General features: G+C 33.2%; 1 protein-coding gene across 2 annotated transcripts in view; it reads left to right on the forward strand.

The window, feature by feature from the left end:
- Window positions 1–27,506, forward strand: part of EPHA3 (EPH receptor A3) — a 373,968-nt gene that overhangs the window by 11,496 nt on the left and 334,966 nt on the right. For both annotated transcript variants that reach the window (XM_060099806.1, XM_060099807.1), the window contains exon 2: window positions 7,227–7,291. In XM_060099806.1, coding sequence (XP_059955789.1) covers window positions 7,227–7,291 — 65 coding nt within the window. The remainder of the gene's footprint in view (window positions 1–7,226; window positions 7,292–27,506) is intronic.

A 27,506-nucleotide genomic window follows, 5' to 3' on the forward strand; every position in this document is an offset into this window, starting at 1 on the left:
TGTCTTTATTCCCGTCTTGCCCCTAGGTTCTTCATGCCTTTTTTTTTTTTTTTAGATTCCGTATATATGTGTTAGCATACGGTATATGTTTTTCTCTTTCTGATTTACTACACTCTGTATGACAGACTCTAGGTCCATCCACCTCACTACAAATAACTCAATTTCGTTTCTTTTTGTGGCTGAGTAATATTCCACTGTATATATGTGCCATACCTTCTTTATCCATTCGTCTCTTGATGGACACTTAGGTTGCTTCCATGTCCTGGCTATTGTAAATAGAGCTGCAATGAACATTTTGGTACATGACTCTTTTTGAATTATGGTTTTCTCAGGGTATATGCCCAGTAGTGGGATTGCTGGGTCATATGGTAGTTCTATTTTTAGTTTTTTAAGGAACCTCCATACTGTTCTCCATAGCGGCTGTACCAATTCACATTCCCACCAGCAGTGCAAAAGTGTTCCCTTTTCTCCACACCCTCTCCAGCATTTATTGTTTGTAGATTTTTTATGATGGCCAGTCTGAGTGGTGTGAGATGATATCTCATTGTAGTTTTGATTTGCATTTCTCTAACGATTAATGATGTTGAGCATTCTTTCATGTGTTTGTTGACAATCTGTATATCTTCCAAATAATGTTTTTAAATTGAAATTTAATTTCATCACTACACTTTTTGTTCCCTATGTTAAAATTTGAATCCTTATATCCAAGGGATTTCCAAGCATATTTTTATTTTGAAAATAACTACTATATTAGAATTGCTTTGTAGGCCATCTTCTACATTCTATTCCATTTTCATAGCCATTGTTCAAACCCTGACTAAACAGATAGCTTACATTTAGTAGTCAAAGGTTAATAATCAAGCAATATAATAAAGAGTATATACCAAGACAGCCTGAATTTATGGTGTGAAGGCAAAATATATGTGCTAATGCTTGAGCACCTATTTGCCCTAATGATTATTTATATAATTTCAAATTGAAGGATATATTTTCATTTTTCACTTTTTAATCTGTCAAAAAAGTACTCTCAAAGTAGAAATAAACAAATTTTTCTGTTCTAGAACACTTTAAAAAGCTAAAATGTGTTGAAACAGTACAATGTTTACATAATCATTAATGTTCTACTTTTAGTACCTTACATTTTGGGAAACACATTTCACTTGTCTAAATGATTCATAATATAGGTTGACAGTGCACAGAAGCAAAGAGGCCTGCTATTCTAGGGACCATTATCAAAGCTGAGGTTGTTAATGTAGTAAAACCTCATTGACAGTAGAACATCCCCACTCATTTATTTGAAAGAATTATTTTGTTATAAGAACACATTCCCAAGGGATATTTTAATAGCTGTTTCCTCCATAAGAGTATTAATATCAGAGTGACCTTTAGATTTCTCAGATTAAAAAGAAAAAAATAGAAAATTTTAACACTTTAGAAACAACACAGAGTTAACATTTACTAAAGTATCCAAGTTTCAAGTGGAATTTTGGTCTGTGTTTCTGTTATTTCCTTGAGCTGCTCTAGTCATGAGAATACAAGACATCTTACTGTAAGACTATGTTTTGATTCCAACGACTTCTTCCTGCTGTTGGCAAAGATTGAGATGCGGCAGCTAATTACAGTTTCTTCTTTAATTAGGACCTGCCTGTATAGAAGTTAATCTAAAATTATTGTCCAGGAAGAAAAGCTAATAAGAAAAAGTTGATAGTATACCACCTTGTCCAGAAATCTGCTTATATCCCATAAATAAGCCATTGATACCATGCAACAAGAGGGTTTTCACAGAAATGTCTAGCACTACACATTTTTTTTAAATTTTTACATAATTATTTTACTTGGTTATTTGATTGAGAAATTGTCATAAATTTATACTTCTATGACACAAAATGCCTGTAAAATTTAACATAGATTACAGGAAGTTTTATCTACCCACAATTAATAGATTATAGTTGACTTCATTTATAGTCTAAAACATTTTTATAATTTTTAGTCTGTGAAATACAATACTAATGATCTATTACAAAGATGTTTTAATTATGTTTAGTTAGAAATAAACATAAACAGGAAGTCTATAGGAGCTGTTAACTAAAAATATATAATCCTAGTAGATAAAAGTTATGTTGAAATAGATAAGTACATTAATAAAACAGACTTCTCTATATTTCTTCTCTGTGGCATAGCTGGGTGTGTACAGTAAAAATGAAAAGCTGAGCTTTGATGGACTCCTGTCAGAAAATACATCTTGATTTCTTGATTCCATGTTATTCCAGAGTACCATACAGAGAATTACAACACTGACATCAAAATGTATTACCTCCTGTATCATTTTCTTCTATTTGCGACATTTAAGTATAACTTCGGAGCAGATTAAAGGTCTCTTCTGCTATCTGTAACCTAGAGCAAAGCTACTCTTTTCATCATAACAGAAAGTGATGAAAATGATAAAGATAAATAGTGTACAAGAAATGTGGCTGGGACAATTACAGTGATGGCACAAACAGGAAAGGAAATGTCATTATTTTTTAGTAAAAACAAGACATAATCAAAGGATGGGTTTGTTTTCTGCTGTAGTGGTTTCATAGTTATTTGCACTTGGTTATAAAAGCACCTTATAGCTGAAGGTTTTACAAGAAAACATGTCTATTATTACAAGTCTGATATTCTTTAGCCATTAAACCCTACTGTTCACCTTGACATTTCTAAATGTTTTCTTAAATGCAGCTATAGCATTACCACAAAGCATAGATATGTTATTAAATAATTGAAACGATCTTCCACTTCAGTAAGAAATTGTGGCATTTAATTTTAAAAATTATTTTAGTACTGTCTGTATATTTGCAACACTTAATCTAAAAGATGTGAATATTTGTTTAACTCTTAGTCTTTCTAAGTGGACAGATAGCCACTATGAATCAGAATTTTGAAATGCTCTTGAAAAATCTTGTTGTATTAATGATTCTTTAAATGTAAAACTCCAGAAATTTACACCTGAAGTTTTTAATCTGTCCTTACTAAATGAGAACATTTGTTGCAAAATTTTATTTTAATGACTGAGTCCTTTAAAAATTTTTAATGAATTCTTATTAGTAAGAAGGGAAGATGGTATATAAATTCTTGGTGCAGATAATTCTTTTTGACACTGTCAGTGCTAGTGAACAAAGGAGTAGACATTTGATTGTCTCTTCATTATCATAGAGGGTAAGAAGGGAAGAGAGAACAAGACTCCTGAGCATCTTAAATCCATAATTCGGCCAAGTGGGAAAAGTGACAGTAAAGATCAGTGGCAAGGGTTCCTTCTTTCCAGAAGCACCTACAACCAATATGAGCTAGTTTACCCTACACTTTGTTCTTATTCCTTTACTTCATTCTACGCCTTCTAATTCTCATCAGACACCACACATCATTTTGACCAGCAAATCTCGTGTTAGTGCCCACCTGAAAGCCAATTCAAGGAGACTGAGTGAGGATTCCCTTACTGTTTTCATGAATGTAAACTCCTTCACCTATTTATACATTTTTTTCTATTTAAAAGCTGTGAGACTAGACAGAGTAAAGCATGTGAAAGACATCCAGAACCATATCCATCCAGACTTCCCACAATGATTTCTTTTGCCAAAAACTCCTATTTATATCTCAAGTGGAATTCTAACACTTCAAAATGTGTCCAATTTAAATCACTTTTAGAAGTTAATATATGCTACATAGCTCTTTGAATAGAAAATATTCTGAAATTAATGAAATGACATATTTTCTGTTACAAACCAAAAATATTTGGAAATCAACCATTAGAATATGAAGTCTGGTAAGAGACCATTTATATCTTTGGCAAATAACCTAGCATGAGGCAGTCATTAAAGAATTAGTCTATTTATATATTCCCACCTACCCTTAAGAATAATTTCCTAATATTTTTGTTAAAATTCATAATTGTAAACTCAAAAATTTTAGCAATTAAAATAAACATTCCATGTTACAAAGTGTCATTAAAACTCAGACTACAATATATTTGTACATCACAATTCTATCTGCCCTGGCATTTGAATAGTGGCACCACTTAAAGGCTATGATCAGGTTTGCATCGTTTTTGGGAGAGGAAAGCATTAGTAACTAATGTTCTTGCCTGTATCAGTGTGGGGTCTAAGACATTGCATTGCAAGGTTAGATTTAGTCAATGTATCCAGAGACATCACTCACAGCAGGTTGACTTTCAAATTCCATTAACTTTTCTCTTCTTCTTATCTCAATTATGCTGCACTCAAGATCGCTATACAACAGATCACAGGAGCCTTGAGGTTTATATCCTGGCAAATTCCAGTCTAGCAACCATTGACTTTAAGTGGCTAGAATTCTTAGACTGTGTTGTTCTTATTTGGCTACAAACAAAAACACTTTATAAACCCCAAATAGGTGCTTTTAAAAAGTGTCTTGATGTCACTTTTCTTCTCTATTAGGCCATATATTGATGGTTGATTTTCAATACCATTCAGAAGAATTGTATTGGAACTGTTGTTAGATAATATTTTAAGTTTACAAGAACATTGAATCTGTATAGCATGTAATAACCTCAGGTGGCTTTAACTAAAATTATATTATTTGATCATCACGGCAACATTGTGAGATAACCAGTGCAGACCTAATTATGTTTGATAGACAAGAGGATCAGAATCATGAGTGATGCTGCTAATTGTGTGTTCCCTCATTCATGCTAAACGGAGTGCACTAAAAATTCAGTTTCTGAGTAAATGAAATAAAGTTAATCTTTTATACCAATTTTAATTGACAGTGCAATACAATTCTTTTAGTTTAGCTTTTCTCCTTTGAGTTGAAACCAAATGCTGATGTGATAAAGCCAGTCCTTTTCCTCCATCATTATCATCAGAGAAAACTTAAGGGTATAGTTCTTTAGTTAACAACCTACATTCCAATGAGTAATTTACTAAGTGGAAAAAATATTTATATCTTCCTTGCCTCAAACACTTTTTTCCTCTGGTTATTAATACTGAAATTAAATCAACCATTCATCTTAGCAGGTGGAATAACATATATTCATCATTTAGTACATATTCAATTATTACACACACACAAAAACATTGAATCATTTAAGCCCCTGAAGGTATTACAAATGTGATCCAATGATTTATGAATACTGGCCCTGTAAATTCTATGATGCAAATCCTGTGTAAAACTCAGAGAAATCAACTGCTGACTGTGATAGAACCAACAACTGAACTAGGTATGTCTTTATCAGAATAAATGTTGGTAACATACTTTAAAGGTGAGGATGTATTCTCATATTTTCAAAAATTCTTTAACATTATATAATCTGAAATGTTATCTGTGACATTAATTGGTAGAAGTTTTTTAAAAAATCATTTTCCAGAGATAATTTCAATATAATTAAGCATACTGTTAATTTCCAAACTGATATCCTGGGAAATAATTCCATTAGGGAAATTACACTATGTAATCCATGCAGCAACTATCTTCTTCTTTTATCTAAATATAATTACGTCTCACTGGGATTAATTTATTGTGAGGGGGAAAAAGTTTAATCATTAAGGAATTCCAGTGTAATAGGTTAATTTTATGTGGTTTTTTCCTCCGAGAACTTTATCTTTTTTATCTTAATGATTAGGAATTTTTCTTATACTCACCTAGTATATTTATCATCTAACTAGCTAACCAAATATCTTCTTTTAAAAAGCAGTGCTTGAAAATTTAGAATTCTAACATCAATCAAATATAATTCTTTTTCTTAACATTTATATGATTAATGTTTCCTTTGTAAGAAAATAATTGGGATGATTAAAGAAAGGGTGGTGCTTTTCATGCATCAGGAAGCCCTTTATTGACAACACATGGTCATGTTGTGCTTTGCATGTATTAACATTATGTTTTGATTTGTGAATATATGGAACGGAACCCTTCAACAGACAGTCGTCTGTTATTATATTTATTGATTCACCTGCTCTGGTTCATGTTAATAATACCTGCATATTTTATGTAAACTTCTTCTACATCTTCCATTAATCAATCATGGGGTTGTTTTCTAACTTAGAAGAAGGATGTGGGAAAACTATAGTTTCCATTATTTAACAGATTGACAATCAACATGAGCCCTTTGTTATTAATTAAAGTATCTTTTTATATTTTACTTTCTAGTCCATTTCAAATTCATACTCTCTGGGTTGAAAATAAATCATTTGCCTTTCTCTTTTAATAATATATTCAAAATGCAGCTACATTCTTATTATATTTTATTATTCATCAGACTTTTTAATAACTAGCACAAAATTCTGAGCGAAATCATTAAAGTCTTTGGGTAACAATACCCTTTTTAAAGAAGTAAACCTTTACAAAGCGCTATTATAATACATATTTTTGCTTTGGCTTCTCCTCAAATTGATAGCTAAGCATTTTGTTCATTACATAAGTATACAATTTATACAGTATTTACTACAGTATGTTTGGTTTTGGCCAGGGACAATATGAAGATGCCATATCAAAATATGTACAAAAAAATACGATTCATTATGGAAGCATACTTAACTAATTTATAGTGAAATCATGTCAATTTATTAAATTTAATGGTCTTTGCAGTTATCTTGATTTCATGTTAGCATTAATGTTTCCTATTTTGTATTTTTATAGTGTCCTCTTTAAACCTGTAATTATTCTGTCAATATATTAAATATACTATATATATATATATATATATATATATATATATATATATATATATATATAAACAAACATAAACAGTTTAAAAAGTCACAGAAACTTTTGATCCCTTAACTTTCCCTGTGGTTGCTTTTCTTTGTAATTCCCTTCTTCTACTCATCATACATGTATAATGAGAATGAACAGTGTTGTGTTTTTTTTTTTTTTTTTTTTGCGGTATGCGGGCCTCTCACTGTTGTGGCCTCCCCCGTTGCGGAGCACAGGCTCCGGACGCGCAGGCTCCGGACGCGCAGGCTCAGCGGCCATGGCTCACGGGCCCAGCCGCTCCGCGGCATATGGGATCCTCCCAGACCGGGGCATGAACCCGTATCCCCTGCATCGGCAGGCGGACTCTCAACCACTTGCGCCACCAGGGAGGCCCGAGTGTTGTGTTTTTTGAACACATTGATATTATTATATCAGCAACAACAGACAACATTAACTTGACAGAGGTAAATAGAATTCATTCCTTTCAACTGTTTTTGTGTATCTGTGTTTTCTTTTAGTCGATCTACTGGATTCAAAAACAATTCAGGGGGAGCTGGGCTGGATCTCCTACCCATCACATGGGGTGAGTTTGGTAAACTATTGAAAGTAACATGATTCTTCTGTCCATTGCCTCTCTTAGAGAGAAGGAGGAATTATTGGGAACAGGAATTCCTGTACTTCTGATGACAAGTTATGCTTATCAGTATATTCAATACATGGACTAACACAGCTTAGTATTTGTGTCCAATGGAACTATTGAGAGTTTTGAAGTATTTTTTCCCCTTCTGAATTTATCAATTGCTTGAATGAACTAACTAAACAGTTTAATTATTACTACCATCATACAGATGATCTAAGCGTGATCACCTAACATTTTTTTGTGATGTGGTCAAAATAGGTGAGTTGAGGAGAGACTCTAAATTTTAAGTAATGTAGAAAGTGTGTATTTGGAGATGGTTGCCTCCAGGGTTGTAGCCTTAAAATCAACTGTGGTGACAGTTCCACATAGGGTAGGTATTTGTGAACAGTATAAGCCTGTGTTGCCTTAATTTCTTTGCTTGAAGTGTCTTCAGCTTGTCTAGATCAGTTTAAAACCGGGCATTTTATTTAGGAAAATATGGCTGCCTTTAAATTCTAAGCACTGTATATACCTTTAATCTTTTGTCAAGCCAGACACAGATTACTAAGGTGTATGGCATTTTGGGACCCGAATATTTATGATGAGCCTTTGCGTGAGAAAATTTTCTTTCTCTTTTTTCAGAAAAAAAGAGGGTCGTACATTTGGAAAATTTTTGTTCCAACAAAATTGTACAAAAAATGCCTAAACATATCTGTTTTGTTTCCAAGGATAGCCTGTGGAAAATGCAAAGTGCTATTTAGGAATATTTGTGATAGGACTAAATGCGTATATTCCTTTTTCTTCTAGGCCAGCCTCTTTTCAAAGAGGTTATAATTACTTCGACTCAGTATTGGTGTTCAGTCTTTAGATTTTGTGCCTAAACATACTAATTTTTACTACCAGCTTCTTCTTCACTGACGGATGTTTTGCATCAGGAATACTTCATCTATCTGTCATCTTTGTATCTGCTTCTCTTCCTGGTGCACCTTGACACTGACATGATGCCAAAACCTATGACATAATCAGGCCTTGTTTTGTTGCTTAGAAGGGGAGAGTATGAAGTAAGCCAAGGTTTGGTTTTCCCATAGGTTTAAAAGGAATCAAATGGTTAGGGTAAAAGCACATCCTGGGTAGTCATAACGAATGAGTTGAAACTCAGGATTGAGCTGGAAAACTCATTTAAAACTCATCATCCAAAACTCAAGCCTAACTTTAATTTTGATTTTAGAAATTTGAGTCTTTCATTACTCCATTAGATAACATATCATAGAAACTTGCTACCTAAGGAGATATGAAAAACAAAAACCATACTGATACTTTACTTATATATATAATATAAACAATAAGTTAACTTGTATATCAAAGCAGCAGTCTACCTCTTATTTTCCTTTAAAGAAGGTATAAAGAAAACATGTTGGGCTTCCCTGGTGGCGCAGTGGTTGAGAGTCTGCCTGCCGATGCAGGGGAAACAGGTTCGTGCCCTGGTCCGCGAAGATCCCACATGCCTCGGAGCGGCTGCGCCCGTGAGCCATGGCCACCGGGCCTGTGTGTCCGGAGCCTGTGCTCCGCAGCGGGAGAGGCCACAACAGTGAGAGAACCGCTTACCGCAAAAAAAAAAAAAAAAAAAAGAAAAAGAAAACATGCTTCTCTATGTTGAGAATTTGGGGAAATGAATTCATTTACCTTGTTAATCTCATAGATTTTATCATGAACAAAGTTCACACTTTTACTTCCAGAGAAATGTTGGGTGGGGAGGGATGTTCTAGAACCTTGCCACACACAGTGTGCACATGCACCAACCAGTAGAGTCAAAACTTGGGAGATTCTTAGAAATGCAGGCTGTCAGGCCCCACTCCAGATGAATCAGAATCTGCATCTTAACACGGTCCTAGGTGATTCCTAAGCACATTAAAATTAAGAAACACTCCTCAGGGTAACTGGCCTCTTGACTTTTCTCATCTCTTGCCCAGTTTCCTAACTCCTTTCTCCTAGGAATCGCTTATGGTTTTCTCATGAACAGTTTTCAGTCTCTCCTTTAGCCTCAGAAAGCTGACCTCAGCCGCTCCGGCCTCCTCTTCATTGCTTTCCTGGTTGGTCTTCTTGCAGCTGTTACTTCACTATTTCAGATGCATTAAATGGCCTAAAACAGCTAGTCAGGTTCTCCAAGCTTATCATTAAAACCAGCAGGGAGAAAAAAAAAAAAAAATCTCCTCAACAGATCATGATGTTTATAGTACCTTAAGCTCCAAATGATTAAAATAAAAGAAAAACCAAGTATGTGAATTATTGTCCTGGGGTTATTTGTAGTACATTTTTCCTTTAAATCTTCCCCCTGTATTATGTTAACCATAATGTCCATGAGGAAATAAGTAGCACTAATCTAGAAAATGTGACATTAATGTTTATTTCGTTTTGAGAAACTGATGATATTCTTGAGTGAAAGCTCAATTCTTGAGTCAATTTAAGTTTGGGATTTAACATATTTGCTTGTATGATTGTTTGTGCCTTTAGATTCAATCAATCATTTTTATTGCCTGATCATTGTCATTTTCAATTTGACAAGGATAGAGGAATTTTGTGTTTGTTTTGGTTTTAAAGGGAATAGATAGTTAAATCAGTAGTGATATCTATGATGTAAGCTTTTCCATAAAAAAATGAAGTGATAACTGGAAACAACTTTGAACTAGTCATTGTTTTAATTAATTAACCCCAATAAGTAAAAGTGCATCTGTTTGCAGGTTAACTAAAATATAAATATAAACCTTGGAGGAAAAAATTATAAGTGTCAGACCATACTGAATTACTGAAATATCCCATTCTCTTCTTTTCTTTCTTTCTTTCTTTTTTTTTTCTTTTTTCTTTTTTTTTTTTTGGTGAGAACATTTAAGTCCTACTCTCTTAGCAAATTTCAATTTTATGATATAGTGTTATCAGCTATAGTCACCATGTTATACATTAGGTCCTCAGGCTTTATTCATTGTATAACTGAAAGTTTGTACCCTTTTACCAACCTCTCCCTATATACCCCACCCTCACCACTTTTCTACTCTGTTTCTATGGATTTTTTTTTTTTTTTTGTAAGATTCCACATAAGAGTGATACCATGCAATATTTGTTTTTCTCTGTCTGGCTTATTTCAGTTAGTGTAATGCCCTCAAGCTCCATCCGTGTTGTCACAAACGGCATGGAAAATCCTGCACTTTTGATTTAGGGCAGTGGTTCTCCATGTGATGAGGGGTAGATAAGGCGGGAGGCAATTCTGATTTTGCCCCATGGGGATATTTGTATGGAGATATGCTGGTTGTCACAACTGGGAAGGCAGGACACTACTGGCATCTAATGTGGAAGACCAGGCATCCTGCTAGTCACTGTACAAAAATCAGGGCAACAAAGAATGATCTGGTCCAAAATGACAGCATCCAGGTTGAGAAACCCTTGCTTAGGGTTTGGATAATGAAGCTCTCCACCAGGAGCTATGGTCACTCCACCAGGAGCTGGGATTGCCAGCAACTTCTCTAAGTCCCAACGATACTCCCATTCGAAGCTCAAAATTCCAAATCTTTTGAAATATAAATTTTAAGAAATAAGCCAATAATTCATTCCAAATTTGAAATGAATCTTTCATGGAATGATTATATCACATAAGCCATATAAAATTAATGTATTTTAGGGAAAATTGTCAAGAGTGACCCATTCCTTCATGTATATGTTCTTCTATTTCTATTTACCCTCTTCCCCAGAGATATATTCATTCATAAAACATTACAATTAACCTATGTGATTTTCTTGGGAGGATTACTTCTATCTCTATTTTCAAATGGTGCTTCAAATCTTAGAGGAAACCTGGCAGAAAAGTATGGTACTATACTATTAGGCATGGGACAAATTCCCCAAATAAGTATCTGTGACGAAGTTTAATGAAACTTTGGTTTTCTCTAAATGAATTTCATGAAAATAATACTCAAACTTGTAAACTGAAATTATCAAGGGGGTCATGAACAGCAGTTCATTTTTCAGTAGAAGAGTTTTATTTGACATGGGTATTTTCTGGTACTAAGTTTGTTCACTTTAGTAAATTAGACAAGCAATTAACCTTCTCTGGCCTTGTAAACTATGAATTATAATTTTTGAATTCTGGGCTTAATTATCTTCAGAAATTTTAGTAAATAATTCAATAGTTTGAATATTCTTTGATTTAGAGGACAATCAACATATATCAAAGCCCCTATATGTTGCTGGATTACAATCTAGAAAGAATCCTTGGTTTACACATGACTAGTACTTAAATTGATTGATTGTCTTAGTCTATGTATCACTCCAGAGGAGGGATTAAAGGGAGGGAGGCTACATAATTTTCACTTAAGATAGTATTAAGATGATGGTCAAGCAGTACAAAGGAATCAAGAACCTGGACTCAAAGAAACTCAAGTAAGGGGAAGAGAATGAAGAGAGGGTTGGGGGGGGGGGCGGGTATAGAGAAAGAACAGTCTGAAATGAGAAGTCTCAAAATCAACAGTTGTAGATTTTTTTTAAATTTTATACCACACCCCTCTTTTCAATTCTTTTAGATTTTTTCCCTAAAGGTTTCCTTAGCTATTTATTGGTGTCTTAACAATGATAATGTACTTAAATAAAAAACACTCTTCTGGCAAATAGATGACCTATTGGTTGCTCATTGAGTATCTGTACCCTGACTTTTCCTTGCTGATGGAACACTGAAATTATTCAGGTTTTCACCTTCCCATGTGTTCCTGGAAAATGACCCCTCTTGCCACTTTGCAGGGTGAATATTGATTTATCTGAGAGCAAATCATGATAATTACAGTCGTTTTGCCAGTGATTGGTTTAGGCAAGTGTAAGTGAAGCCAATAAGACTGGAACAGAATTCCAATGACTTCTGGGAAAGGTTTCCTTCCAATAAAAAGAGATGGGAAAAGGCCAGGTGTTTTGTGCCTCTGAGTTTGCCCTGTGATGGCCCAATGTCCAGTCTGGAGCACCTGAACTCCCTTAATGGCCAGAAAGGTGGAACCCAGAGAGCATTAGAGAGATCAGCCTGGAATCCTGGCATCTTAGAACCACTGAGTTACATGGAAAAATACGTATTCCCTGTTAAATCCATTCTGTTTGTATTTCTCATACTTTCCAGTTAAAGGCCTCCTGATAGAATCCAATGTTTTATCTCCTGGTCAAATACCTTAATTTCTAAATTGAGGCTATGGAAATGCATAATTCTATCCTACAATGTTATTTGTATTTTCCCAAGTTATCTTTTTTGTGCTTTAGTGTGAAGTCAAAGAAAACAGGCAGAATAGTAAAATAGAATAAGCACATCGTGTAGAATTGGGACATCTGCATTTGAATTCTGGCTCTGTCATTTATTACAGTATGATCTAATACAGGCCTATTAACCTTCATTAATATTTATCCTCACTTTTAAACAAGGGATAACAGTAATTTCTATGTCATAGCACTTTATAGTGAATGACACTTGAACAAATGAGATGTTGCTATATATCTATCTATGAATAAGTGTATATATACTAATGTATGTAAAAGAGGTATACAAATATCATTTCTTAATCTTAGATACATTTTACGGTTTTCCCATTCTAATCCAAAACCTTTTGGTAAATTCATTCATATGTCTGCTTAAATCTCAGTCAAAACTTGATGTCTAGGAGTTGAATTTGGGGGAAAGAAAATTGATAGTATTGCCTGAGGTGCCAGAAAACACCTCTTCTCAATTAAGGGCCAAAAATATTGCCTTTGACAACACATGATTGTCATTTCATTGAATCTGCACAGATAAAAGTTCACATATAATCTTGAACTACATTTTGAATTGAAAGAATCAAAATAAGGTAAATTGGGTGTCCAATTTATTTTAAATTTTAAATAATTTTTAGAATTTTTTAGAATTTCCTCAAAATACTAATATTTTTCTTCAGAGAGACCTTCTATTTCTCATATGCTACCCTTCTGGAACCCCCCAGACTAGGACAGAACACCTATTAAGCTCATCTGCCTTGTTCTTTGTTGTACCTCTATAGCTTGTAATTATACATTACTGCAGTGATTTCATTGATATTTATTTCAGCCTGGAAACTGAAAGCTCTTTGAGACCAATTCCCATTTCATGAAATTCTCCTTTTTATTCTCCTTGTTTAAAGTTCATGGATTAGTTGTCCATAAATTGACATTACCTGAATAAATGCATAATAAAAGCTTTCCAAAACAAGAAAGGATAACTAAACTAATACTGATTTCGCATTTGTTGAGAAAATTTGATGATTTCTAGTCTGTTATTTTAAATGGTGTCTGGTAATGACTTCGCTCTCTTTTCAGTGGCATAAACTTAAGTAAAATTATAATATATATACACTATAGTATATATATTGTATATATATGAGTATATATTACAGATGTATAATATACAAACATACATATATAATAGTGTAGATATATGTCTATGTCTATATTACATATGTTATTTTTTGTACTAGCAGAGTTATTTAGTTAAATGTATTTAGAAAATACTACAAGCCTATGAATTGGAAGTTAACTGAAAAAGAAAACTAGCTAAAGACAGCTCTATATTGAAAATTATATAGGTTGTCCTCTAAGAGTAAAAAGCTAGGATCCTGCAAGTAAATTCCATTTAACTAAAACTAGAAATGTTTAGAATTGAATGAATCATAGAGAGTAAGAGAAATAATAAAAATACTCTCTAAAACAAGTTTCCAGTACACTATAATGTGTCTTCGATATTGGAATTATTGCTATTTGTGAAGTCTGGATTCTAGAAGTCTTATCTGCTGGATTTCTAGCTTTCACTTTGTGAATGGTGTCTGAAATGCAGGAAGAATATTTTGACAACTCGGTGTCAACCATAACTACCGGGGACTTTGCCTTTATGAATCACAGTCCAAATTCTGCTTCATATGCTGAATAGTCCATCCAGGAAAATCAAATTATTCACATATGTGATATGTGATTCTTGGTCATTGAAATTTTTCTGCCTAGAATGAACAATGCTATATATTTTAAATGTGTCACTTTTACCTATTGCGCTAACCTTTCAAGGAAGGTTGTCTGATCAATTAGAAAAACATGACAAAGTTTCATAGGTTTTTTTAACCTTTTCTTGAAACAAAATACACTATAAAAGAAGGGGGCATGTGGATAAGTGGTAGAAATCAGCAAAGATAGAATTTATTCTAGCAACATTTAATTTATAAAAATTAAAATGTTATCTTGTATTTGTTTTAACAGAATTTTTATTAGTGCTTAAAGAATAGAAAATATTTTCCATTGTTAATGTTGTATATTTCTATGTGAATCTTCCTCTCTGCATCAAAATATGTTTGTTTATATTTTGGGGGGTTTGGATTAGAACTTTTTAAATATGACATGCAATGTACTTTGCTTCTTTTACTTTGATGTATAGCTTTGTGGAATTTAAAGTAGAAAAGATCTGAAACATATTTGGATGGGTTTATTTATTTCAGCTTTGCTCACAAATTTGTGCTACATGATTCTTACTTAACATACAGTAACTATAAAGTTAAATAAAAAGCTAAGATATATTTAAATAATTTTCATCTCTAATTTGAATGTTTAAATATTTCATAAATTTATTAAGATCATTTCATATTTGTTTTTTAAAGTAGCTTTTTAAAAAATTCAAATAAAAAACAAAGTTTTGCTTCTAGTGATTTCTCATATTAATAACATTTTTAAAAGATAATAACTTTTTGACACCAAATTTTTTTACTTTCTGCAACTTCAAGTGAATGTAGTTTCTGATCAAAAATGAGTGGTTATTAAAATAAATGTAACCAAAATATAGATATTAAACTTAAAAAAATAATGACTTTCATACTTATTTTACACTAAATTTGTTGCTACATGTGCAAAATAGTATATGATAGACTGAATATCAGTTTCTATATTGCTAAGAAATGTCCAGTTCCCTTAATATTTTAAAGAGCATACTTAGAATAAGCACTATGTTTTCAAGCTTCCAGGTTTTCATTTGAATATAGGATATAAATATAGCATATGTACTCCAATAGAGATGATTTTCCATTCTGTCATTCCACTAAGTATAAGTCAAGAATTTTGATGGGAATTTTTAAGAATAATAATTTCCCAAAAGTTTTGCTTATTTACTTTACTCCTTAATTATTTTTTTAAATTTCATGAATTAGTTTTGACCTTTAAGTTTATTATTCTCTCGTGGTTAATTTCTTTTGAAAGCCTTTTGAAAAAGAAATTAAATTTGGCCTGTAAAAAAAATATGGTATAAAACACTTTTTAAATAAGTCCCATGTCCCAAATGATAGCCATTGGACCTGAGAACATTTAAAGGTTATAATATTTACAATACAAACCACTTGAAGTATTTCTACAAACTTCATAGCTCATTGATTACCATGAATTTTGTTTGTTTGTTTGTTTTTTCTGCTAGTGATGCTCACTTTATTCAAGAAGTGTTATATGAATAAAAACTACCAAAATGTAATATCTCAGCTTTCTTGGGAGTTGCTAAAATCATTTATCCCCTTTACATGGGACATATGAAGGAAAACATCAAGGGGGATAGTGTACTCAATTTTCTGAATAGTCTGTGTTTACAAGTTACTTTTATTCATTCTGTTAATGATGCAGTTTAACATATATATACACACACATATAGACGTGTGTTTATGTATATAGTTTATATATAAAACTATATATATTAAACTACAGAGTCATATATAGTTAAACATATTTTTAAAGACTAATATATTGAAATTCTTTTAAATTTATAAACAGTAGTTATTAGAAATGCAAATTTCTGAGCTTCCAGCCAAGACCTACTACTATATTACAAATCCTGGGATCAGGGCTCAGCAACCTGTTTTTTCACAGGCCTTCCATGTGATTCTGATGCTGTTCAAGTTTGGGAATCACTGTGCTAGAAAATCATTATCTGCTGTAATGAGACAGGTATTACTTATGAAGGTATCCAGCGGCTGCTTGATACAGTGCTGTAGTTTGTTCCAAACTCTTAATTAGTGCAGCACTATGCATAATTTATGATTAATATAGCTCTGGATATTTTTAAATTTAGAATTTTACAATAACACACAGCAAAAAAGTAGGTATTTTACTAGCAACTCGGGGAATCTATTCTTAGCACTTTTGCAAGAGGGGTTCATTTTAGAATCCTCAAGTTTCTCTCATGTAATCTTGGAGCTCAATTTGAGCTGCATGTAGTATCTTCAGTATTTGTAAATACTGAAGATATTTATACATCCGCATCCATTGCTCATGATAAAAGAGATAACATTAAAACCAAAAGACTAGAAAAGCCTTGAATTAAGTGATAGTGAAACTGGAATAAGTGATATGAAAGTTCCCCCATCAAGGAGTTACTAGATTATAAGGTTGTCTGGGAAATGACTATGAAACATTCCTAGAAAGTTACTGAGATCAGCTTATGATCGATTTTATGTGCCCCATGAAAGATATTGGAGATTATTCAAAGGCAGTATTTTAAAGAGGTGATTATGGAGGATGTTGTAATCAAAGAACAGACAGGCATCAGAAAAAGCAGCTGGAAATCACTGTGAAAGTTCCCATGATAGATTACAGGAACCTAGGATCAGCCCTCTATTCCTTTGGTTGTACATCTTAATGATTTGGCATAGGTTAAATTTTCATTATTTTGCTGACCCTCCAAGAAGGAATATTCTAAAAAAATCAAAAAGAATTTTTATTAATAGGTCATTTTCATAATAAGGCCATAAAATAAAGAGAAGCCAAACTTGGCAAATTGAATAAGTTGTAAGACCTTTGGGGGACTCAGTAGAAACAAAAATTAGTAAACTAAAGAAGACAAAGCAAAAGAAAAAAAGAGGGCATAAGATGCTCTAACAGTAAAAGTAATAAAATTTCCCTTCCATATGACAATACAAGTTAATATTCTTTTGGGTGTAGGGTTAAGAATAAGCTAAACTTTAAACAAATGTGAGGAGTGATCTCCCTTCTCAACATGAAGTGACAAGACCATGAACCCAGCATCCAGGAGATTCAGCCGGTGTAGGAAGAGAGGAGAGATTCAGTGTGATTGTTTCAAAGAACTTTAACACTCCATCTGAACTTGGATACTTATTCTATGCCATGGAAATCAAGACAGCTGGTAGCCATAAACTTTATGGATTTTCTCAGAAGTCTTCAATTGAGTTTAAAGCTTGTGGATGATATGAATCAATTTTGTAAACTGTGCCCTAGAACTATTTGTCATCTGTATCCTGAATGTTGGATGGGTAATCATTTTTTGAAGTAGAATTAGTGATCATTTAGATTTAAACTTACCCATTATTTTGAGTGTTGAAAAAGCAAGTAAACAACAACGTAGTCATAAATGAAAAATAACTGTAGAAATTTGTGAAAATATTTATTGATAGAGCTGCTTCACTTTTTTTTTTTATAAAGGGGGCAAATTTTTATCTTATTTGGAGCAGTAGAATATATTTGAATGAGTAATCAATTTTAGAGCCAGCAGGGACTTTAGAAGTCCTCTAATGCAATTGCTTGAGTACACAGACAAGCAGCTGAAGCCCAGGGTGTCTTAGTGACTTGCTCAAGGTCATATCATTGCTCTCTGGGTCTGTGTTCAGTGGTCTTTTCATTAATCTTTTCTGTCTTGGTCTGCGGACAGTACCAAAGAAGGATTCAAGATTATGTGATTTAATGTTGAAGAGACTGTACTTCATAGAATTTCAGGACTATTTTGTCTGAGTGTCTTGCCATGCAGCACCCTAAATAATAAACAAATTTTGGAATATGTCAGTCAATGTTGAGCTACCTTTCTTAGCAGTTGAAAAATGCTGATCTTTCATAAGGCCAAGAAGAAAATCGAGTTGTATAGGATTATTATTAGCTCTCCATTCTCTCGTGTATCCGTATCCCCTCATCACAGCTTGGTTTATGATCCAGGGACTGAGCTGTCACTTTCTGCCTAAAGATTCTTAACTCATTCTCTGACAACTAGAAATTGATTTTAGCTGAGATTCAAATATAAATCTAAATGTACTTGCATTGAAAGAGTATTTTTAAATATTAGCTCATAACCAAAACAAATCTCACCTGCTCTCAATTTTCATAAGAACCAATAAATGTTTTGAGATCTTTTTAAAAATTAGGACATCATTTTAAATGTGACTAGTCTTCAAACAGAAGGGTTAGATGTGTTATCTTCTAGCCAATAAATCCTCAAGATTTAAAATGTCTCAAAATTATTAGCAACATTTTTGTCTTCTGAACTGCTAAAATAGTACATTTTTGTTGGATACTTTTTACAGAAATATATGGTGCTCTTATGTATATTCTTTTGGAATATATAATGTGACTTCTCTGTGAGCAAGACTCGAGAAAAAGCTGTCATTTTGATTAATACAACACAAGCTGTACTAATAAGTGGCTTCAGAAGATATCTGTTCATTTGATTCCAGATAACTGAGAACAATTGAACAAGTATAAAGAAGTAAATGTCTATACTCTAGACATTTTAGAGTAGAAAGAGAGTGAGAAACAATCTCTGCCCACAAGGAGTTTCTAGCATACCAGTATGTTTTGTCTCGTTCTTGTACATCCAGCTTTCAGAGACAAGAAGGAATATGGTCTGAGGTGTTCGGACATTTAATTCTAGCTGTTGATTATTTCATAACCATATATGATGCTGGTTTTGAAATTTTGCTTATAATTTTAGATTTATAAAAATGTGGCAAAGCTAATACAGTAGATCCCATAACACTACCATATGCACAAGTTTCCCCTAATGTTAAGATTTTATATAAGCAGTAATATTTCTAAAAACCAAGAAATTCACATTGATATATTACTATTAACTAAACTACAGATTTTATTCAGATTTCACCAGTTTTTCCACTAACATCCTTCCCCTGTTCCACTATCCAATCCAAGGTACCCCATTTCATTTAGTGTGAAAGAATTTTTTTCCCATCAGTTTCTATTCATTAATATATTTTACCATGTATAAGTTTGACTCTCATCAGTTTTTTTTTAAATAATAGAGTTTATTTCTTAGAGAAGTTTTAGATTCACAGAAAAGTTGAACAGAGAGTACAGAGTACACTGCACTCTGTACAGAGTTCACATATACTCTCCCCAGTTTCCCCTATAATTAACATCTAGCAATGCTGTAGTATATATGTTAAATTTGATGAACCAATACAGATGATTTTAACTGAAGTTCATAGTTTAGTTAGAGTTCATAGTTTACATTAGAGTGCACTCTTCATATTGTACAATTTTCTATGTTTTGCCACATGCATAATGTGTGTATGCACCGTTTCAGTATCACACAGAACATTTTCACTACACTACAAATCCCCTGTGCTGTGCCTATTCATCCCTTTCCCCCTCCTGTGACAACACTGATCTTTTTACTCTCTTTATAGTTTTCCTTTTCTAAAATGTCCTATCGGTGGAATCATATTGTATTTAGCCTTTTCAGAATAGCTTCATTCACTTAGCAATGTGCACTTAAGGTTCCTCTATGTATGATGCTGCTTTGTATTTGCTTTGACTTTCAATTTATACCTCTAGTTTTACACACGTTGTTTTGAATTCTGAGTTTACCAAAGAAGTTTTGTCTATGTGTTCCTTCCATTTTCTACTTAATGAGGACTGCTTCTTTTTCAGATCTGTTTTGTTTTTGTTTTCGTTTTACATAATTCTTGGTCTCAAGTTATAACAAACCTTTCAGTGCGATATACTTAGGGAATAACTGAGCATATCAAGACATTCCTTTCTTTGCATAGTATCACTTCTAAGATGACAAGGTGTATTTCTTCTACATTTTCATTACTTTTACAATACCATTCAATTATTTATTTTTGGTTAAATAGAGTCCCCAATATTAGGTTTGCTTCTCATTTTCCAAACACTTTGAATCTGTAGTCATGGTGAATTGCAATTGTTTATACTTCTTAATTTCCTAAACTAATTTTTAGGCTATGAGAGTTTAATGAGAGTTGAGAGAAAAAAAGTCAGAATAGGCCAATCTACTAATTGAAATATAAGAGTTGGTTGACCAACTTTAGTTGTATAATTTAAAACAAATTAGGGAATAATTATCATATCATTCTTATACTATCAACAGCATGCATTTGATAATGGCACAGGACTTCATAGAGCATTCAACAGATTAAAATAAAATTAAATCTACCTTTATAAAAATAGACAAATTTCTTTTTCTTTACAGGAAGAAAAAAATGATTTCTATAAAGTATAAAGAACATTTTTTTCCTGGTGATCTATTTGAGAAAGAGAAAGGGAGAGGGAGAAGATTGGAAAACAGATATTATTTTGCCTAAAATCACTATTCTCAACATTTTGCTCCTAATAAATTTGCTTTGTTTTTTCTAAATCAAATGCATTAGAAATTTATTTTAGTTGTGTATGTGTGTATCCACACATACAGAGAGATACAGACACATATAGAGACAAACACACATATACAATATTTTTTCTTTTATATAGAGATTCTTCAGGTGAGCATATAGAAAGTTTTTAAAAATAATATCCATTATAAACATTCTTTTTTTTTTTTTTTTTGCGGTATGCGGGCCTCTCACTGTTGTGGCCACTCCCATTGCAGAGCACAGGCTCCGTATGCGCAGGCTCAGCGGCCATGGCTCACTGGCCCAGCCGCTCCGCGGCATGTGGGATCTTCCCAGACCGGGGCATGAACCCGTATCCCCTGCATTGGCAGGCGGACTCTCAACCACTGCGCCACCAGGGAAGCCCCATTATAAACATTCTTAATAAAACCATTCTCTTATGTGGACTCAGTCAGTTTTCAGGTGGGTAATCTCTTTGAGTTAAACCAGTTTTTTTTGTTGAAGTATAATTGATATACAATATTATATTTCAGATATATAACAGTGATTTGATATTTTTATACATTATGAAATTACCACCATGATAAATCTAGTTACCATTTGTCACCATACAAAGTTATTACAATATTATTGACTATATTCACCATGCTGTACATTACATCCCTGTGACTTTTTTGTTTTATAACTGGAAGTGTGTACCTCTTAACCCCATTTACCTAGTTTGTCCAACCCCCTACCTTCCTCCCCTCTGGCAACCACCAGTTTGTTCTCTGTATCTGTGAGTCTGTTTCTGTTTTGTTTGTTTGTTTGGTTGGTTTTTTGGATTCCACATATAGGTGAAATTTTATGGTATTTGTCTTTCTTTATCTGACTTAACATAATACCTTCTAGGTTCATCCATGTTGTCACAAATGGCAAGATTTTACTTTATTTTTTATGGCTGAATAATACTCCATTGTGTATACCACATTTTCTTTATCCATTCATCTACCAATGGACACCTAGGTTGCTTCCATATCTTGGCTATTATAAATAATGCTTCAACAAACTTTAAAGCTTTTTCACAGAGAAGGAAACCACCAACATAACAAAAAGCCAACGTACTGAATGGGCGAAGATATTTGCAAATCTGATAAGGGGTTAATATCCAAAATATACTAAAAGAGAGAACTATTACAGCCCTATATCAAAAAAGCAAAACAACCTGATTAAAAAATGGGCAGAGGACATGAATGGACATTTTTCCAAAGAAGACATACAGGTGGCCAACAGGCACATGAAAAGATTCTCAGCATCGCTAATCATCTGGGAAATGCAAATCAAAACCACAATGAGACACCACCTCACACCTGTTAGAATGACTGTTATCCAAAAGACAACAAAAAAAAAAGTGTCAGCAAGGGTGTGAAGAAAAGGCAACCTTTGTGCAAATGTCGGTGGGAATGCAAATTGGTGCAGCCACTGTGGAAAACAGTATAGAGGCTCCTCAAAATTTTTAAAAATAGAATTACCATACAATTTAGCAATTATACTTCTGGGTATTTATCTGAAGAAAATGGAAAAACTAATTTGAAAAAATATATATATATATATACCCTAATGTTCATTGCAGCATTATTTACAATAAACTGATGCTTATCAAAATTATTTAAAATAATGTTGAATGATCTCCATAATGTAGACATTTGGAAGATCTTCTCTTGTGACTTTTTCTTCATAAATTTGTCTGAATTTATAATATTCAATAATTTACATCCTCCTCACTGAACGAAATGATTAAAATACGCCAAATTTTTTTTTAAAAAATCTACTCTTTCTTCTATACTCTTTCTCTCAGATAATGCATTAAATATCTACTTAGTCACCTAATGTAGAGACCTTTGAATCAATCCTGATTTGTTGTCTCTTTTTATTCATATAGAATTTTTCACTATTTCCTTAGGATTCTTTCTCAAGTATTTTTAGGATTTATTTCCCACTCTCCATCTTCCCTGTTGCTATATTTCAGTCTAGCCAGCATCACTGAAGGAGGCAACAGTGTGTAAAATGATCTTTGGCTTAATTAAGTAATATTATCTAATGAAGAAAGAAAATGTAAATAAAAATAATTTTAAAATGAGATATAATGTTAAAATAAACAGATGCTAATTCTGGAAAAAATGTTTATTGATCCTGATCTTATGACTAATTCTCACCCATGAGGACTTTTGCCTAGAAGTATAACGTGGGGCAGAAATGGAAGTCGTTATAAAGGTGGAGATGATGACTACTAACAGTTGAAATAGTAGAATGACCCACATATTAGCAAAGAATAAGTTTAGGAAAAATTCATCAGTTCCTTTGACAGGAAGAATGGAGCAGCAGGTAAAAAAGGAGGTAACCAAAGTGGAAAAGTCTTTGTTTTACGTTAGATAATTTAAAGGAAAAGAATTAGTGGGGTATGGGGTAGTAGAGTTCAATAACCAAGAGAAGGACAAAAGCATTTGGGAGAAATGATGCTACGTTTCAGAAGTGCATAATTCCTAGAATGTACTAATATTTGGGGGGAGAATGAATGGCCTTGTGTGTTGATGATAATACACAAATACCACACACATGTGCACATGTGTATGCACGTGTGTGTGCATGTGTGTGTGTTTATTTACTTATTATTGGAAATTAAAATACATATTAAAATGAAAACTGCATATTTAATAAAGTTGATATAAAAGGATCATTATAGGGGCTTCCCTGGTGGTGCAGTGGATAAGAATCCATCTGCGCATGCAGGAGACACAGGTTCAAGCCCTGGTCCGGGAAGATCCCACATGCTGCGGAGCAGCTAAGCACATACGCCAAAACCACTGAGCCTGAGCCCTAGTGCCCACGAACCACAACTACTGAGCCCACGTGCCACAACTACTGAAGTCCATGTACCTATAGCCTATGCTCTTCAACTGCAACAAGAGAAACCACAATGAGAAGGCCATGCACTGCAATGAAGAGTAGCCCCTGCTCGCCACAACTAGAGAAAGCCCGTGCACAGCAACAAACACCCAACGCAGCCAAAAATAAATAAATAAAATAAATAAATTTTAAAAAAGATTGTTATAAAAAGTAAGTGTTTATTCATGTACCTGTTATTAAATTGTCTTGAAGATGTTGGGACTAGTGACTATGGGTTTACTGTTTTACAGGGAGGACTCTGCTCTCAGACTCCATCTCTCTCTGTCTTTTTCACTTTTGGGATTAAAAATTTAATTGATGAGCAAAGGAGACAAGAAATGTTTAGTAAATTTTGTTTAAGAGCACCTGAAAAGAACATATGAATAAATTAAGGTCACATGTCAATATCAAAAGTTACACAAAGTGTTTCCATCTTTCATGAAACAGGAGCCCAAATTGAATTTAAAGTTAGTTTTCTCTAGGTTTCTTGTTTTTAAAGATTGAAAAATGGTCAGAGAAAAGTCGTGCTTTTTAAATTAGCGACAAAATGTGCTTTAAAAAATCATGCGTATCTTTTAGAATAGTAGAACATCCTTTTGGAACATCTTTTGAGGATTGATTTAATCCGATATATACGTGTGTGTGTGTGTGTGTGTGTGTGTGTGTGTGTATCTTTTTCTTTTCAATCTACTCATCTCAGGAAAGGTCTGTTTGTCATTTCACTTGTAAAAACAGTTGGTGAATGCATCTGAGTTATTTTCAATTCATGTCACTGCCACTTCAGTCTGTAAAGGAAGAGAAGAAATCACTGTCCTTCCCAGGAACTACCTAAGTTAGATATTTGCAAATAGAAAATATAGTTTAATTGGATTTATGATATAATATAAAGTAGTTGTAAAATGCACATCAGTATTGGGACCTGAAAGTACTGAGTCACAGAGAGCTAGAATGGCATAATGCAAATTTCAAAGCCAGTGCATACTGATTATCATAGTCCTTTAAAGGGGACAGGGAAATGGCAGCAGGGCCCATAGTGCTCCAGGAGTCTGTTGAAGTAGAGAATACCTTGCCAAAACAATCGTAGTGTTCTATATAGTTCAGTGGAGTATTGGAGTATTGGATTTCATGGAGTATTGGTTTCTTCCTGAAACCAGGTATGTCAGACATGATTTTACAGACACAAACTTAAAAACTGTATGAAGTTTTGCCTTTGAAAAGTTCTCCATTCATTCTATAAATATTTACTAAAAATAACCTATTTACTGAGGCAGTGCCAGATATTTTTTAAGGTACTGATTTGAAAATGGAAAAAGCACTATTTTTAAACATTAGTCATCTTCAGGATTTCCCTTTCTGAAATAAAAAATCATTTAAACTAGTCATGTAGAAATGCTGTGTCATCCATCAGACACTAGTCATGAACTTCAAGTGCTTAGTGGGTACTTATTGAAAAACTACCCATGTTAAATGCATAGAAAGAGTAAGAAAAGTCACTATAGAAATCCTACAGAAAATATAAAAGTTTTTGATCTCTGTAAAATTTAAGAAGTTGTAAGAAGCAAGTTAATACAGTTTAAATGCAAAAAAAGAAATTTACCAGAATGCCAATATGTGATAGACAAAGGAAGGGTGATTGATATTAAATAATAAGAAGTTTTAGGTAGATTTTTCTGTTCTCCTCTCAGACCTTGTAATAAAGGAATAAAATTTGTAATAGAATTCACAAGTAGAGGCACCAAAATGTATTCCCATGTACAAGTACCAGCTTGTTCTCAAGTATGACTACAACCTACCATAAGCAATAGGTTCTGTTGCAGTATATCTATTTCCTCATATCTCTGGCTCTCTGTTCAGTGATACAGTTGGTATAGAAAAGTAGGATGTGACTCTAAAAGGGTATCGGTAGCATGTGAATGACCTCATGTCAATTAAACACTTAACTAAGTTCAATTGTGTCTAATCACACAACAGACACTGCAGATATGAAAAACAAAGTGATAACAAACAACCAGACTTCTATGGAGAATGTTTGATCAGTTAAACAAATGCCTTAATTCTGAACTAGATGTAAAATCATCTGTAGTTTTCAGGAATTTTGACAGTAAAATTTGACACATACTCCTATTATATAAGAAAACGTGTTTATATTATATGTATAGACAGATAATATACATTAAATATTGAAAAAAGGAGAAATTAAAAAGGCTAAAACAAATATCAATAGCAGGGGCTAATGTACCTCATTTTGGAGACCTGCTAGTATAGATAGTAGATGACATTCTTCATTTTATAATCAATGGTCATTTCCAGAATTTGAAAATTAATGTAGTTTCTCCAAATGCATGTATACACCTTTGAGAAAGCTTCAAAATACTGATAAATAGACAACATTCTATGTTACTGAAATGTTACTAGGTATCAATTTGAATTTAATATGTATTAAGTTTTTTCCATACCATTAATTGCTTACCTCATGTAAAACAGTCAGAATGACAGACTGATACAGGCAGAACAGAGCATCATATGCATGTTGGACATTCATAAATTTAACATCTTTAGTAAAGGATTTGCTTCTTATAAACTTGGGCAAGTTCTAACACCTTTTCCTGGTTATGCTCAGGATTAAATCCTATGAGAGAAAACATGCTCAATGCTTTAACTTTGGTAATGAGAGAAATATTATGAACAAATTAAGTATTGTTAAGGGGAATGGGGCAATTGATGATTCATAAAAGCAGCAGAGAGGTAGATCCAGTTATATGGCTGAATTGTGTGCCACTGAAAGTCATTTGTGTCTAATTGCCTACTCCAAAATCTATTCAGTCCTTTCTCCTAATAAGAAGACCCCCTATTTTTTTCAGACTGACACTGTACCGTGCTAAAGGAATACATTTCCCAGCTTCTATCAAATCGAAGTGTGTACATAGGATAACGTTTTGATGAGTTTGGTGTAAGCAGGGTTATGGAACTTCTAAGAAGTTGCTGTACAGGAAATCTGGCATTTGGGTATTGATTGGCCCTACAGCAGTCATCTTGTAATATCAGGATGCAAGCCACATACTAGATCAATGTAGTAAAGAGCTGAGAGAAGCCTGGCTCACCGATGATTTCAGGGAGCTGCCATAGCAGATACAAACTGTTTACTTCTAACCTGTTAATGTGAGAAAATTAAACCTTGTATATTGGTAAAGATTTTCCAGGTCCCATCTCTACCAGTAGAAAATGATTACTAACTAATATACCAACCATACAATATTTTAGAAAAATCAAGTCTAATATGGTTATGTGCATAAATATATACATTCTGTATAGAAGCATGATATTAGAAATAATAGAAATTAAATAAAATATAGAAATTAAATCTTAATACATATGAAATTTGCCAATTCATTTCATAGTCTGGTATACCCTGAAACTTAAGAAAGAAAAATCTCCTTCCAAATTCTGTTTGCAGCAATCTATCCACGTTTACTCTTAAATATAGTGAGAGGTATTTACAGGAGGCTGAAAGGGGGATTTTTTTAAAAGTCATAGATGTCCTATGTTGAAAGAGTATTCAAAAATCCAATATTGTTGGAAGGGAGTTTTTCATTTGATAAAGACTGCTGTCCCACCTTGAGATTGTGAATTGGATTATTTACATTATTTCACATACATTCTGGGGTATTTAAACTCATTTTTCTCTGGATCAAAAGTAATCATCATCATTATGGTGTCCATATTAATTTGTATCTATGTGTTCTCTGCTTTATCTGTTGGCAATTGCAAATCCTATCTCTAGCTCAATGAATAATCTGAGGCAACACAACATACATAAGTTATATACATTAGAATTAACA

The sequence above is a fragment of the Mesoplodon densirostris genome, chromosome 5, assembly GCF_025265405.1.
Source record: "Mesoplodon densirostris isolate mMesDen1 chromosome 5, mMesDen1 primary haplotype, whole genome shotgun sequence".
In the NCBI taxonomy this organism is placed as follows: Eukaryota; Metazoa; Chordata; class Mammalia; order Artiodactyla; family Ziphiidae; genus Mesoplodon; species Mesoplodon densirostris.